This window comes from Neoarius graeffei, chromosome 7 (genome assembly GCF_027579695.1).
Source record: "Neoarius graeffei isolate fNeoGra1 chromosome 7, fNeoGra1.pri, whole genome shotgun sequence".
Lineage (NCBI taxonomy): Eukaryota > Metazoa > Chordata > Actinopteri > Siluriformes > Ariidae > Neoarius > Neoarius graeffei.
This window is the reverse complement of record NC_083575.1, coordinates 72,041,817-72,055,932: the sequence shown is the minus strand read 5'-3', so window position 1 is coordinate 72,055,932 and position 14,116 is coordinate 72,041,817. Positions and strand designations below refer to the sequence as shown.

General features: G+C 45.2%; 1 protein-coding gene across 1 annotated transcript in view; it reads left to right on the top strand.

Moving 5' to 3' along the window:
- The window catches only part of slc43a3a (solute carrier family 43 member 3a), a 60,572-nt gene extending 47,377 nt beyond the window's left edge, over window positions 1-13,195 (top strand). Inside the window, exons 5-12 of the mRNA XM_060926358.1 lie at window positions 1,860-1,952; window positions 2,139-2,278; window positions 2,373-2,530; window positions 2,736-2,879; window positions 11,991-12,098; window positions 12,204-12,390; window positions 12,470-12,590; window positions 12,701-13,195. Coding sequence (XP_060782341.1) covers window positions 1,860-1,952; window positions 2,139-2,278; window positions 2,373-2,530; window positions 2,736-2,879; window positions 11,991-12,098; window positions 12,204-12,390; window positions 12,470-12,590; window positions 12,701-12,850 — 1,101 coding nt within the window. The 3' untranslated portion in view covers window positions 12,851-13,195. The remainder of the gene's footprint in view (window positions 1-1,859; window positions 1,953-2,138; window positions 2,279-2,372; window positions 2,531-2,735; window positions 2,880-11,990; window positions 12,099-12,203; window positions 12,391-12,469; window positions 12,591-12,700) is intronic.
- The last annotated feature ends 921 nt before the right edge of the window (window positions 13,196-14,116 follow it).

The window sequence follows — 14,116 nt, the reverse complement described above, 5'->3', positions numbered from 1 at the left end:
TATGGTCAATGCTGTTGATATGGATCTTAAAATAGCACCCCTTCAGTGTATATGCATATTGGCAGTCATCTTTTTAGAAACACACACATTTATGAGGAAGTCTAGTGCCGCTTTTCCACTACAAACGCGGCTGAGTCGGGCTGAGCGGGGCTGTTGGAGTTGCATTTCGACTACAACCGCGCTGAACCGTGCTGGCTGGAAGTGGGTGGACACATTGGGTGGAGTTAGCGAAAGTGGGTGGACGTCACGTGATGTCGTTAAGCAGCGCAAACAGTGACATCAGTGAGCTTTTAAGCGGTAGTCTCATGACCCGAATAGTAAACAATAAACATGGAGTCGTTAGTGTTGCTGGTCTTGGTGCTGTGGCTTGTTGTCACCGACAACGCGGACAGATACTGGCAAGAGCGTATAGATGAGGCGAGGCGCATAAGGCTCCAGAAATTCTCGTAATTCGTAATTCTTCTTCTTCCGGGTTTGCGGTGTTTACAGATCCCAGCGCGCTCGCGGGGCGTGTGTGGGCATGTGAGGACACTCCTCACCAATCAGTGCACAGGGGAGTGTCTGCTCACGCCCCAGCCTCACTCGACTCGGTTTGGCTCGCTTCAGCCCCACTCCAAAATGGTGCGAGTTTTAGGGGCTAAGCAGGGCTGAAACGAGCTGAGTCGTGCTGGTTTTTGGTAGTCGAAACGCGAGCCGTGTTGGGCTGAAGTGAGCTGAAAAAGGGTAGTGGAAAAGGGCCATAGTTGTCGTTTATTAGAAGTTACTGTTAGTTGAAACTGAAAGCATTTATTTGAAGTCACGTGTAACGTTTTGGTGCAGTGGTTGAGTCAGTGAAGAAATCAAAATATTTTGTCCTTTTTCCATATATAGTATGTACAATAACTTCCATTTTGTGTGACAGAATTGTTAGGGTATTCAAACCTGGCTCGTTGGTGTGATAATCCAGCAAACCCCCACTAGGCCACCAGGGGGATGACTCAAATGCAGAGGCGTGAGGCGGAAGTAGAAAAAGTATCAAAAGATTTATTTATACTATATACACTATATACAATCCAGGGCAAAACAAAAAAAACCAAAGAGTATAATCCAAAAGAAAAGCAAAGTGCAAAACAAAGAACACAGTACAGAGGAAACTGATAAACATAACAGCACAAAGACTCCGTGACAAGAGGACTGAACTCAGGGGGTATAAATACACAAACTAAATTGAACACAGGTGAAGATAATCAGGACTAAACAGGCAATTAACACAACACAAAACACAGGAACAGTGGCGGCCTCTAGAGGCCAAAATAAACATGACACGAAAAGGAAATAACAGCGGCCTCTAGAGGCCAAAACAGTCCTAGTCCTAACAAGAATATAATATCTATAATATGTGAGTAGTTTTGAGCTAGAATGTAGCATATGATTTTAGTCTTTATTTTCATATCCCGCCTAAAAGTAAAATGAACTGAACTTTGAACTAGTTCAGAATTAAAACTGTGAACTATGAACATGACCAGTTCATTTTTAACATGTTTGAACTGAACTTGAACTAGTTCAAAAAAAGTGTGAACTTGCACAACACTGTCCCTCACCAGCTTCTGTTTATTTTCTCTCTCTTGAGGTTAATAAGACAATAAAACCCCACAATTTTGTATGTTACAGAGAAACTAGAAAGCACAAAGTCTTCTATTCTGAAGGCATTCATGTGGTAGAAAACTTAAACCTCTCCTTACAGAAAGCTTCACCACATTAATGATTAGATGGGTCTTTTTGTTAGTGAGCTACTAGTCTCATATTCTACCTCATACTTTACACTGTGTGCCCTTATTTATATAAAAAAATGCTTTATTTCTTTAAATTTACCTCACCAGGTGGGAAACCTTTGTGCCACTCATCGCTCGACTGTCATTACTCTTTATAACGGTGCTTTTGACTCCTCGTCTGTAATTTTCCTCATTCTCAAAGTAAGTACCAGACTGAATTGCTAAACATTTCACAGATCAACTTTAAAAAACACAATTATCATTATATTCTCAATGTTTGTCATTTGTCTGTTTGCATTGTATTTTTTTATTATTATTTTGACTATTTAATGATGTGTTACCTGTGAGTGAATTTCATAAACATCTACAATTTTTTGTTTCACGAAGATCCTGTATGAGAAAGGGATTTCTCTTCAGACCTCTTTCCTCTTCCTGTCTGCCTGTGATATCATTCATGTACTGCGAACTCTCTTCCTTTTACCCAAATCACACATCCCTTCTCCAATCCCTGAGAGTTACACTTATGGGTAAAAATCTCTAACTTATTTTTCAAATAACCTCTAAGCAACATTTAGATTGTTTATGCCTACAAACTGCTTTTTATTTTGGCCCATGGTACAGGGTAAGCTGTTGGAAATCAAAGAGTTACACTGCTGAAGAATATGAGATCAAGCAGAAATTGAAGTACACACCAAATAAAGCAGGACAAGACAGAAGCAGAGACAGTGAATCACTAAAGACGGATGACTCCTCTCAAGTAAAGGACATCTTAAGCAAAGGTATTGTTCACTGTTTCAGTCCTTGAGGGACAATCTTACTTTTTTTTTGTTTGAAAATGGAAGGCCTTTTTCACAAGACATCTTTTTTGAGACAACCTACTTACCTACTATTTTCTTGTTCTCTCTCTCTCTCTCTCTCTCTCTCTCTCTCTCTCACTCTCTCACTTTATCATAAATCTCACTCTTGCACTCCCTCTTTCTCCAGACAAAAGCTTTAAGAGCTGTGTTCGGTCCTGGTTCTTTCTCTGGCATCTGATATGGCTTTCAGTTATGCAGCTGCGTCATTATCTTTTCATTGGAACACTGAACCCAATGTTGAACCGACTGGCAAACCAAGACCCAGCCATTGGTAAATAGCCCTAAAGCTATTTAGTATAAATACGGAGGTAATTATAGAAAATCGCACATGCTGATTATCGAGAAATAGTCTGAATTTCTCGACCAATCACCTCGAGCGACTCGGCAAAATGGCGGCCAATCTCTTCGTCACAGTAAGTGAGGAAGAATTACAAATGATGAAAGAAAATGCCGTTCCTAAAAGCACTAAAGATGCTACAAAGTTTGGTCTAAAACTATTCAAAGGTAAGGTGGAATTGTGATTTATTTTATTTGTTTCAAAACAAAGGATTTGATTTGGCATAGATAAGTCTGTGCCTTTATTACATTTGTATGCCAATTTTGAAGTTTGAAATAAATGAGTTTTTTTTAAATACTTTTTTAAAATAATCACCTGTGTATTTATACTAAAACAGTTATCTGCCTCAGGCTCAGTGAATATCAGTGAATAGTAACCTCGACTTCGTCTCAATTATTATTCACCGACTTTCATTTACCTTCGGCGAAGAATTGTAAAAGAACACTATTTTGTATTTAAACTATGCTATATCAACACTTTCAGAAAATAAAGTCCATTATTGTACCTTTAAGGGTACACCGGCGTGTCACTGCAGCAGTACCAACTAAGGTACTTATTTGCTTATTTGTACCCTTTATATACTGATTGTGTTAGGACTAGGACTGTTTTGGCCTCTAGAGGCCGCTGTTATTTCCTTTTCATGTCGTGTTTATTTTGGCCTCTAGAGGCCGCCACTGTTCCTGTGTTTTGTGTTTGTGTTAATTGCCTAATTATCTTCACCTGTGTCCTTAATTAGTTTGTCTATTTATACCCCTGAGTTCAGTCCTCTTGTCACGGAGTCTTTGTGCTGTTATGTTTATCTCCAGTTTCCTTTGTACTGTGTTTTTTGATCTTCTTAGCTTTTGAATTTTTGCACTTTGCTTTTCTTTTGGATAATACTCTTTGGGTTTTTTTTTTTGTCTTTTGTTTTGCCCTGTATATAGTGTATATAGTTTAAATAAACCTTTTGATTCTTTTTCTACTTCCGCCTCACGCCTCTGCATTTGAGTCATCCCCCTGGTGGCCTAGTGGGGGTTTGCTGGATTATCACACCAACGAACCAGGTTTGAATCCCAGCAAAACCCTAACAGAAAGACTCCGTCATGACCGACTCAGCAGAGGCTGCTTCAACTGTCTACCCGGCCAACCTTCAGGGAATTATGGCAGCTTTGACACGCTTCGGAGCGACCATGGACGCTCATGGACGTACGCTCACCAGCCAACGTGAGGCCCTCGCTCGCCACGAGGAACTGCTTCAGCAAATTGGGAAAACCCTGGCACAGCTGACATCTCTGCCTGCATCTCCTGCTCCTGATCCAGTTCCTGCTCCTGATCCAGCTCCCACTCCTGCTCCAGTGCCTCCTGCAATGCTGCCTTCTTCACCTCGCGAACCCAGCCTTCCTGCACCACAGAGGTATGACGGCAAGCACAGTGAGTGCCGAGAGTTCCTTACCCAGTGTCAACTCACCTTTGAGCTTCAGCCTACCACCTACACTACGGATCGCCGCAAGATTGCCTTTGTGATCACCTTATTAGCTGGTAAGGCGCGAGCCTGGGCTACTGCTATCTGGCAAAGACAGGGACCTGAGTGCTTTGATTTCCAGCTGTTTTCTGAAGAGATGCTTCGGGTCTTCGATCAGGCAGACATCAGTACCGACGCAGCCCGAAAGCTCATGTCCATCCGGCAAGGAGGAAGCGTCGCAGATTACGCCATCTCGTTCCGAACACTCGCAGCAGTAAGTGGATGGAACGAGACTGCCCTGGTGTCAGCCTTCCACCATGGTCTGTCTGACCCCATCAAGGATGGTCTGGCCTCTATTGGATGCCCAAGTGACCTCGAAACCCTCATCTCGCATGCTATTCGTCTGGACAACAGGATGAGAGAACGCCACCAAGCCTTGAGCCCCCCCAGCCTCCCTACCTCTACCTGGAGACCGTCTACCTCCTTCAGTGACTGTCCAGAACCCATGCAAGTGGGTCGTACTCGCCTCTCCGCATCTGAGAGGGAGCGCAGAAGGAGGGACAAGTGCTGCATCTACTGTGGCAAGCCTGGTCACTTCCGAGCATCATGTCCCGAACTCTTGGGAAAAGGACCGCCCCGTCCAGCCGAGGGAGGGTTGTGACGGGGCCTACCCTCTCTCCCGGACTCCCTGGCCAAGGAATCTACATCCCGGTCTCCATCTCCTGGGGTGAGTCTGTCCACTCTTGTCAAGCTTTGATAGACTCAGGGGCGGCTGGGAACTTTATGGATATTCACTTCGCCCAAAGCATCAATATTCCGACTGCACCTCTTGAAGTCCCACTGTCTGTGTCTGCCCTCGATGGCCAAGCGTTAGGTGATGGAAGAGTCACCCAAGTTACTTCTCCTGTTTTCCTCCAGTCTCAAGGTCACAAGGAAGAAATATCCCTGCACCTGATTCCTTCACCTGAGTTCCCAGTTATTCTAGGCCTTCCTTGGCTTACTCGCCACAACCCTCGCATAGACTGGGTAACAAGCCAGGTTGTGGAATGGGGCCCTGCATGCCATGCCTCTTGTCTGCTCTCTAGCTCTCCTGTGTCTCCTGCCGAGCCCCCTGATCTCACCGAGTTATCTCAAGTTCCCACAGAGTACTGGGATCTCAAGGAGGTATTCAGCAAGAGCAGGGCCGCCGTTCTTCCTCCGCACCGGGCCTACGACTGTGCCATCGACTTGCTCCCTGGGACTACCCCTCCTCGTGGCAGACTGTTTTCACTCTCTCAGCCAGAACGCAAGGCCATGGAGGAATACCTCAAAGATGCCCTGGTCTCTGGGTTTATTCGACCCTCCACTTCACCTGCTGGAGCCGGCTTCTTCTTTGTCGGCAAGAAGGATGGGGGGCTCCGACCATGTATTGATTACAGGGGCCTGAATAAGATCACTGTGCGCAACCGATATCCCCTTCCGCTGATGTCCACAGCTTTCGACCTGCTCCAAGGCGCCACCGTCTTCACCAAGTTGGACCTACGGAACGCATACCACCTCATCCGTATCCGACAGGGAGACGAGTGGAAGACTGCCTTTAACACCCCGTCTGGGCACTACGAATACCAGGTGATGCCCTTCGGACTCACCAACGCACCAGCTGTTTTTCAGGCCCTAATCAACGACGTCTTAAGGGACATGATTAACCTATACGTTTTTGTCTACCTCGACGACATCCTTATCTTTTCCAAGACCGTGCAGGAGCACCGCCACCATGTCCGCCAGGTTCTCCAGAGGCTGCTACAGAACAATCTGTTCGCCAAGGCCCAGAAATGCGAATTTCATGTTCCCAAGGTCTCCTTTCTGGGATTTATTGTACGGACAGGCCAACTCCAAATGGACCCTGCCAAGACCCTGGCCGTCCGGGATTGGCCTACTCCCAAGTCCGTTAAGGAGGTTCAGCGGTTCTTAGGATTCGCTAACTTCTACCGCAAGTTCATCAGGAACTTCAGTTCTGTGGCAGCACCCATGTCAGACCTCACCAAAGGGACAGGTGGATCTTATGGCTGGTCTCCTCAGGCAGAAAAGGCGTTCAAAGACCTCAAGGACCGCTTCTGCACGGCACCCATTCTGGTTCTCCCGGACACCTCCCAACCATTCATCGTGGAGGTGGACGCCTCGGACAGTGGTGTCGGCGCGGTGCTCTCTCAACGTTCGGAAGGAAAGCTGCACCCCTGCGCTTACTTCTCCCACCGCCTGAGTCCTGCTGAGTCCCGGTACGATGTGGGGGATCGAGAACTGCTAGCGGTCAAACTGGCCCTTGAGGAGTGGAGGCACTGGCTGGAGGGAGCACAACATCCATTCCTGGTTTGGACTGACCACAAGAACCTGGAGTACCTCCAGCAAGCCAAGAGACTGAACCCTCGACAGGCTAGGTGGGCCCTGTTTTTCAGTCGGTTTGACTTCACCCTCTCATACCGCCCCGGCTCCAAGAACACCAAACCTGACGCACTGTCCAGACTGTTCTCTGCCACTAACAGGGAGAATGAAGTCGGGCCTATTATCCCTGTGTCCCGGATTGTGGCCCCTGTTCGCTGGGGTATTGAGGAGGCTGTCCGACGAGCCCAACGCCAGGACCCCGGTCCTGGGACGGGGCCACCAGGCCTCTTGTACGTCCCACATCAAGCCCGGGCCAAGGTTCTCCAGTGGGGTCACTCTTCCCCTCTCACCGCCCACCCGGGAGCTCGGAGGACCCTGGACTTCCTGAAAAGACGCTTCTGGTGGCCTAACATGGAGAAGGAAGTAAGGTCATTTGTCCTGTCCTGTGAGGTTTGCACCAGAACCAAGAACCCACGACAGCGTCCCCAGGGTCTCCTGCATCCTCTGACCATTCCCCGGCGTCCCTGGTCCCACGTGGCAGTCGACTTTATCACGGGTCTCCCTGAGTCACAAGGTAACACGGTCATTTTGGTCTTAGTTGACAGATTCTCCAAGGCCTGCCGCTTCATACCACTGTGCAAACTCCCCTCTGCTCTTGAAACTGCGAAACTTTTGTTTAATCATGTCTTCCGAGTCTTTGGTCTTCCACAGGACATCGTCTCAGACCGAGGGCCCCAGTTCTCCTCCCGAGTGTGGCACGGGTTCTGCAAGGTCATCGGAGCCACTGCCAGCCTCTCCTCTGGGTTTCACCCACAGTCCAATGGTCAGACGGAGAGGCTCAACCAGGACCTGGAAACCACCCTGCGAGGCCTGGCTATGGATAACCCGACATCGTGGAGCACCTGGCTGCCATGGGCGGAGTACGCCCACAACACCCTGCAGTCATCGGCCACCAAGCTGTCGCCATTCCAGTGCCAATTCGGGTTCCAGCCACCTCTGTTCCCGGACCAGGAGGAGGACGCGGGGGTGCCCTCGGTCAACCAATATGTGAGACGGTGTCGCAAGACCTGGAGCAAGGTCAGGAAGACCCTCATACAGACCTCCAGAACCAACCAGACTCAGGCCAACCGCCATAGAAGACCTGCACACGCTTTCCGCCCTGGGCAGCGTGTTTGGCTGTCCACTAAGGACCTTCCACTGCGGGTGGAGAACCGCAAGCTTGCTCCTCGCTACATTGGCCCCTTCAAGGTGGTGCGCAGGGTGAACCCTGTCTCCTACCGGCTCCAGTTGCCCCGGACTCTGAGGATCAACCCCACTTTCCATGTTTCCCTGTTACGGCCCGTACTGACGTCTACGTATGCCCCTGCCCCTAGGAACCCCCCACCCCCCCGCATCTTCCAGGGGCAGACTGTGTTCACTGTGAATCGCCTGCTTGACTCCCGCCGGGTCCGCGGCGGGTTGCAATATCTGGTGGACTGGGAGGGCTATGGTCCTGAGGAGCGCTGCTGGGTTCCTGCTCGGGATGTCCTTGATAAAGAACTATGCCGGGACTTCCATTCGGCCCATCCGGATCGCCCTGGGAACGTCAGGAGACGCTCCTAGAGGGGGGGGTCCTGTTAGGACTAGGACTGTTTTGGCCTCTAGAGGCCGCTGTTATTTCCTTTTCATGTCGTGTTTATTTTGGCCTCTAGAGGCCGCCACTGTTCCTGTGTTTTGTGTTTGTGTTAATTGCCTAATTATCTTCACCTGTGTCCTTAATTAGTTTGTCTATTTATACCCCTGAGTTCAGTCCTCTTGTCACGGAGTCTTTGTGCTGTTATGTTTATCTCCAGTTTCCTTTGTACTGTGTTTTTTGATCTTCTTAGCTTTTGAATTTTTGCACTTTGCTTTTCTTTTGGATAATACTCTTTGGGTTTTTTTTTTTGTCTTTTGTTTTGCCCTGTATATAGTGTATATAGTTTAAATAAACCTTTTGATTCTTTTTCTACTTCCGCCTCACGCCTCTGCATTTGAGTCATCCCCCTGGTGGCCTAGTGGGGGTTTGCTGGATTATCACACCAACGAACCAGGTTTGAATCCCAGCAAAACCCTAACAGATTGGGAACATGTATGTACCTTTTTGACCCTAAAAAAGTACAAATGATTACCTTGAGGTCCAATAATGAGCCCTAGGGGGTACATTAGTATAGATTGTACCTTGGGAGACAGAAATGGACTCCAACTGTACCCTTATTTCTGACAGTGCAAGCACTGTTGAATTTTCCACTCTGATTGGTCAAAATGTGCTAAATTTCTGTAATTGCAGCTCTGACATTAGTGCCAGCTGTAATTCAAATCACAAGTGTATATTAATGCATTCATTCACAGGGATGTATAATGTAAGCCTAGTAATAAATGGATTAAAAATGTTAGTATTTTCCAAAGAAAGGCATGTATATGTTGTTGATAGGGTGTTTTCTGGAAGATGTTTGTCACATTTCTGGAAGGAGTCTCCAGTGTCAGTCAGAGATAAAGCTATAACTTTCTGTTTTCATCCCTGCAAAAGTCTAAAGACGGAGCAGTTTTTACTTTCTCAGTAACAAAGAGCATACTTTTTGTTTTCTTAGTTTTAAGAGAAAGTTAGAGAATTTGATGTTTATAGCTCCTGTAACGGCGGCACGGTGGTGTAGTGGTTAGCGCTGTCGCCTCACAGCAAGAAGGTCCGGGTTCGAGCCCCGTGGCCGGCGAGGGCCTTTCTGTGTGGAGTTTGCATGTTCTCCCCGTGTCCGCGTGGGTTTCCTCCGGGTGCTCCGGTTTCCCCCACAGTCCAAAGACATGCAGGTTAGGTTAACTGGTGACTCTAAATTGACCGTAGGTGTGAATGTGAGTGTGAATGGTTGTCTGTGTCTATGTGTCAGCCCTGTGATGACCTGGCGACTTGTCCAGGGTGTACCCCGCCTTTCGCCCGTAGTCAGCTGGGATAGGCTCCAGCTTGCTTGCGACCCTGTAGAACAGGATAAAGTGGCTACAGATAATGAGATGAGATGAGCTCCTGTAACATTAATAATAACTGATGACTGACAGTATATTGTGGACTTTCCACAACATTAAATGTAACTATAAATTAAAAATATAGTGTGGTGCTCTGTAATACAAAAAAAAAAGTTTCCATACATCGTTGATGTAGCTTATGGACTCAGATTATGCTTTTAGTGGTTTAAATTAGGTGGAATAAGTGCTTTACTTTCCTGCCTAGTCTTATCATTTATACCATGATCTTAACTTAAAATGTAATATAATTTTTTCTATATATAGCTCTTTCTCATTCTTACTTTATCCCAGACATGACACATAAGCAACATAAGAATTGCATAAATGACTGTCTAATACACACCTTTTGCCTTCCATAAGTGTTACCATTGCAACGTACCGTTGTTTTGCTTTAATCAGCAAAACTAATATCCATACAAACAACAGTGTCGGTGAAACGAGGGACAGTCGGTGATGAGCCAGCAGTTAGTACAACACAATACACTTGCCTTGTTCTTTTTTTTTTTTCTAATTTCCCTTGTCGCTGTAATAAGTACAGTAGGATCTTGGTGCACATTTAGAACATTGTAGTAGATTACAAATAGAAATTTAGTTCACAGCATATAGAGAGTGATTAAAGTGTGATTTAAAAGGATTTCTGTTGAATTATGCTCCACTCAATGCCAAAATGGTACAAGTGCTGCATTTTTAATGCTGTTTTTTAATTTTAATGAACTTCCAGTCATCTAGCTAGAGTTTATACATTTCTGAGCAAATCATTTAAATAGGTTTACAGTGGAATGGAAATGGTAGCCAGGCTGTTTTTGTTTTGCTGCACCTACTCCAGGGTAATACTTCAGCAGAGAGACCAAAATTATGAAATTAAGTTTGCCTTAGCTTGTCAGCTCAGTGATATTGCTAAAGTATTGAATCCAAGGCAAAATGTACTGAAAATCATATTTAAAAATCATCACCCCAATTATAGCAGTGTCGCTTCAGAGAAATCTTGGTTTGAATTTTAAGAAATGAAAGTTCAGCTTTTTCTGACGTAATTCTGTTACTGACTTTTCTTTCCTTGTAAAAGATTTTGCGTTCAAAGTTAAAGCTAGACAGCCTTTCAATTTCATAAAATCTGTGAAATTTAGTTCCCTCTGAAATTTGGCCATTGTGATATATGTTTATTTCTGTAATATCTCACAAAAAAACAGGCCATTCTGTGGCTGGGAAGTTATTCCCGAGCAAATAATGTGCATGAAATCACTTGTTTTGCGCAGTCAAGCAGACAGAGGAAATCTGTGTGCATGCGCAGGTTTACCTTCGTCTTCTTTTGGGTTTTACAGCAGCTGGCATCCACAGTGTTGCATTACTGCCATCTACAGGTTTAGCTTTGACCGTGCACTGACCGTTACATTGTTCTGTCTCTAAACAAACACCTGATCACACAGAGGTGCTCGCTGACTGCCGATATTTATTAGCTTGGTCCTGTGTTTCCTTTCCTTCGCAACATAACATCTTTTCCTTCTCACTTTTCATTACTCTAGTCGGTCTTTCACATTTCATTCACTCACTCACGTCCTCCATCTTTCTCTCCTTTTTCAAATTTGTATCCCACAATGCCTTGTGCGAACAGGGAAAGCTTATCACATGATGCATTATGTAGTATCTTGAATTGGGTCATGGTGAAGCAGGAAAAAATAGCGGGGAATTTAGGGCCACATGGCCTTAAATTCATTAATTGTTCTATTTAAAAAACCTAATAAAATTGGAAGTCTGTGATTTGAATTCAGTAGCTTTCAGTCCACTAAACAAAAATAATTGGGTGTCAGGGAAAATTCTTTATATGACCCACACTTGAAAAATCTGAAAGGCAGTCAACCTTTAAACATAGCCAAATTTTCTATGCTTTTTTAGGATCAAAAGATGCCCCATACAGTGTGAAATTTTTTTAATACCATTATTTTGAGTAGTGCAACTAAAGCGTTACCACATTTTGCTGTGAATGTAATTCTTTTACTGAAGAACTACCCTCCAGCACTAAATAGACTGTCAAAACAGAGTATCCATATCTGGTATAATATTTTAACAAACTATATTGCATAGTGGTTCAAGTTTTTCTGTACTGAGTCTCGCAGGTATATTTTTTATTTTGAATACAGGTAACTGCTATTTCCTGGTATTCCCAGTATGGCATTAAACATACATTTTGATTTAAACATCTATTTCCCCCCGACACACAGTTAGCTGGTATACCAATGCATTTGCCTTCACTCAGATGACTGGGATTCTCTGGGCTCCTTGGAATGGCTTGTTAATGGACAGACACAAAGGGAAGGCATTGAAGCCAGGTCAGTATACAGTATAAAACAGAATTTGTTAAAATATGATATTATACTGAGATACAAGAGAATCCCTGAAATATCTCTCTTTCTCTTTTCACCCATGCTTTGAAGGAGAGACGGAGAAAGAAGCTGACTTGCGCTCATCTGTCCTGTCCCTCTTCCTCACCTCTGTGCTGTGTCTTCTCTTCTCTGTGTGTACAACCATATCTGTTCTTCCTCTGCAGTACGCCACGTTCATCCTGCACGTCCTGACTCGATCCTTCCTGTACGGCGGGAATGCTGCTTTCATCAGCATTGCGTAGGTGAACCAGTCTGAAAATTAGTATTGGAGGTGATTGAATGAGGTGAAAGTTTGAATCGGTTATGAATTGTGACAGGTTTCCTGCCCAACACTTTGGAAAGCTGTATGGTCTCATACTGTCCCTCTCAGCTTTGGTGTCATTGCTGCAGTATCCTTGTGTTGCCTTGGTCAAAGTGTTCAGAGGGGATCCTTTCTATGTAGGTCTTATTTGCTCATCGTGACCACCAAAATGTTATAAACATGCCAGAATATAGTTATAAGTATAGTTGAACACCCACATTCAGTCTGTACTTCACTGTTGTTCTAGGTGAACCTTATTTTGACCCTTCTGACACTGCTGACTTTCGTCCATCCTCTAGACATCTTCCTTCACTGCAGAAACCTGGCCATGCAGAGAGAAAATGCACAGAGCATGCTGGTTCTTCAACAAGAGAATCGACACAGTAGTACCAGATAGTTATCATGATAAAAAATTACATTTCATGTGACTCTTTTCTTTATTTTAGTTAAGCATCTATAGTAGCTCTGCTCATGGAAATTTAAGACCAGAAATTTATGGAAATTTCTGCTGCACCCAATCAGATATTGTTAGAACCTGCGTCTGTCCTAGTTCAGATGCGTCGACATAAGAGCGCTCTGGAGCAGGGCTAAAACGAACCACACGAATGAAATCAATCTGGTTTATTCAAGCACTGCTCAGTGATACATAGAAAAAGCAGGGTTTATATACATCAGAAGCTTGCGTGACAAGACAAGGTGAAACTCGCCAGATAAGGAGTCGTTTTTGTTATACATGAAAGAGCAGACCATACACCCCCTAGAACAAGAGGAACCAGGAAGGTGGTTTCAGCGAAACTAGAAGGTACAGAGAAAACAAAAGAGTCTGTTCTCGCGATTATGCACGTTTACCAGGGTGTGAAAGGGTCATAAAGCTCAGGACAGCTATGCACGAGAACACACACAATCTTACAATCCCCTCTTTTATACTTTGTTTACAGAGTATAACTACAGTTTAGACTCTAACGTATTGACAGACATAACAAGACTGATTAGTATGTTGTTTAGCAGTCCAATTGGCAAATCGCCAAAAAACGTTGTCCTCGTGGCTGGCTTGAGCGGGATTCCCTGCTCCAAGCGCTAAGACCAATACCAGAAGGAAAGTCATACTGGTCACTGACTTTGTTCTTTCTGTGTCCACAGGATGTAGATAGTTGAAGGTAGCCCAGGCTCACGTGTCTTCCAGATTCCTCAGTTCAGAAGTCTGCGGGACGCACCGACCATCCCCTCTTTGTAGATCAGCCGAAACCGGATCACTCCGGATGCTGGAAAGGGGATCCCTGAAAAGGCCGTCAGCTATTGTCACAGCAACTTTCTGAAACACAAAAACCTGTTAAGCATCAACAATATAGATTTCTATTACATTGGAGCCTTCTTTATTCGACTGGCATGAATCCACTGTGGAAAAAGGTCAGTTAGTACAGCCGTTCGAGTTACAGCGAGCACATCCGTGGGTTCACTGTAGGGTGGTTCCTCTAGAGGAGTGCCTAATTTAGCGAATTTCTTTACCAACACTTTATCCCCTACCTCAAAGGGGTGAGTGGGTGCCTCAGGAATGGGAGGCTTTTTGGAATTTAGTCTCGTCCAGTACTCATCCAACACCCGCATGAGACCCACGGCGTACTCACTGAGATGTACATCAAGATCACTCGTTCCTATAGCCTGC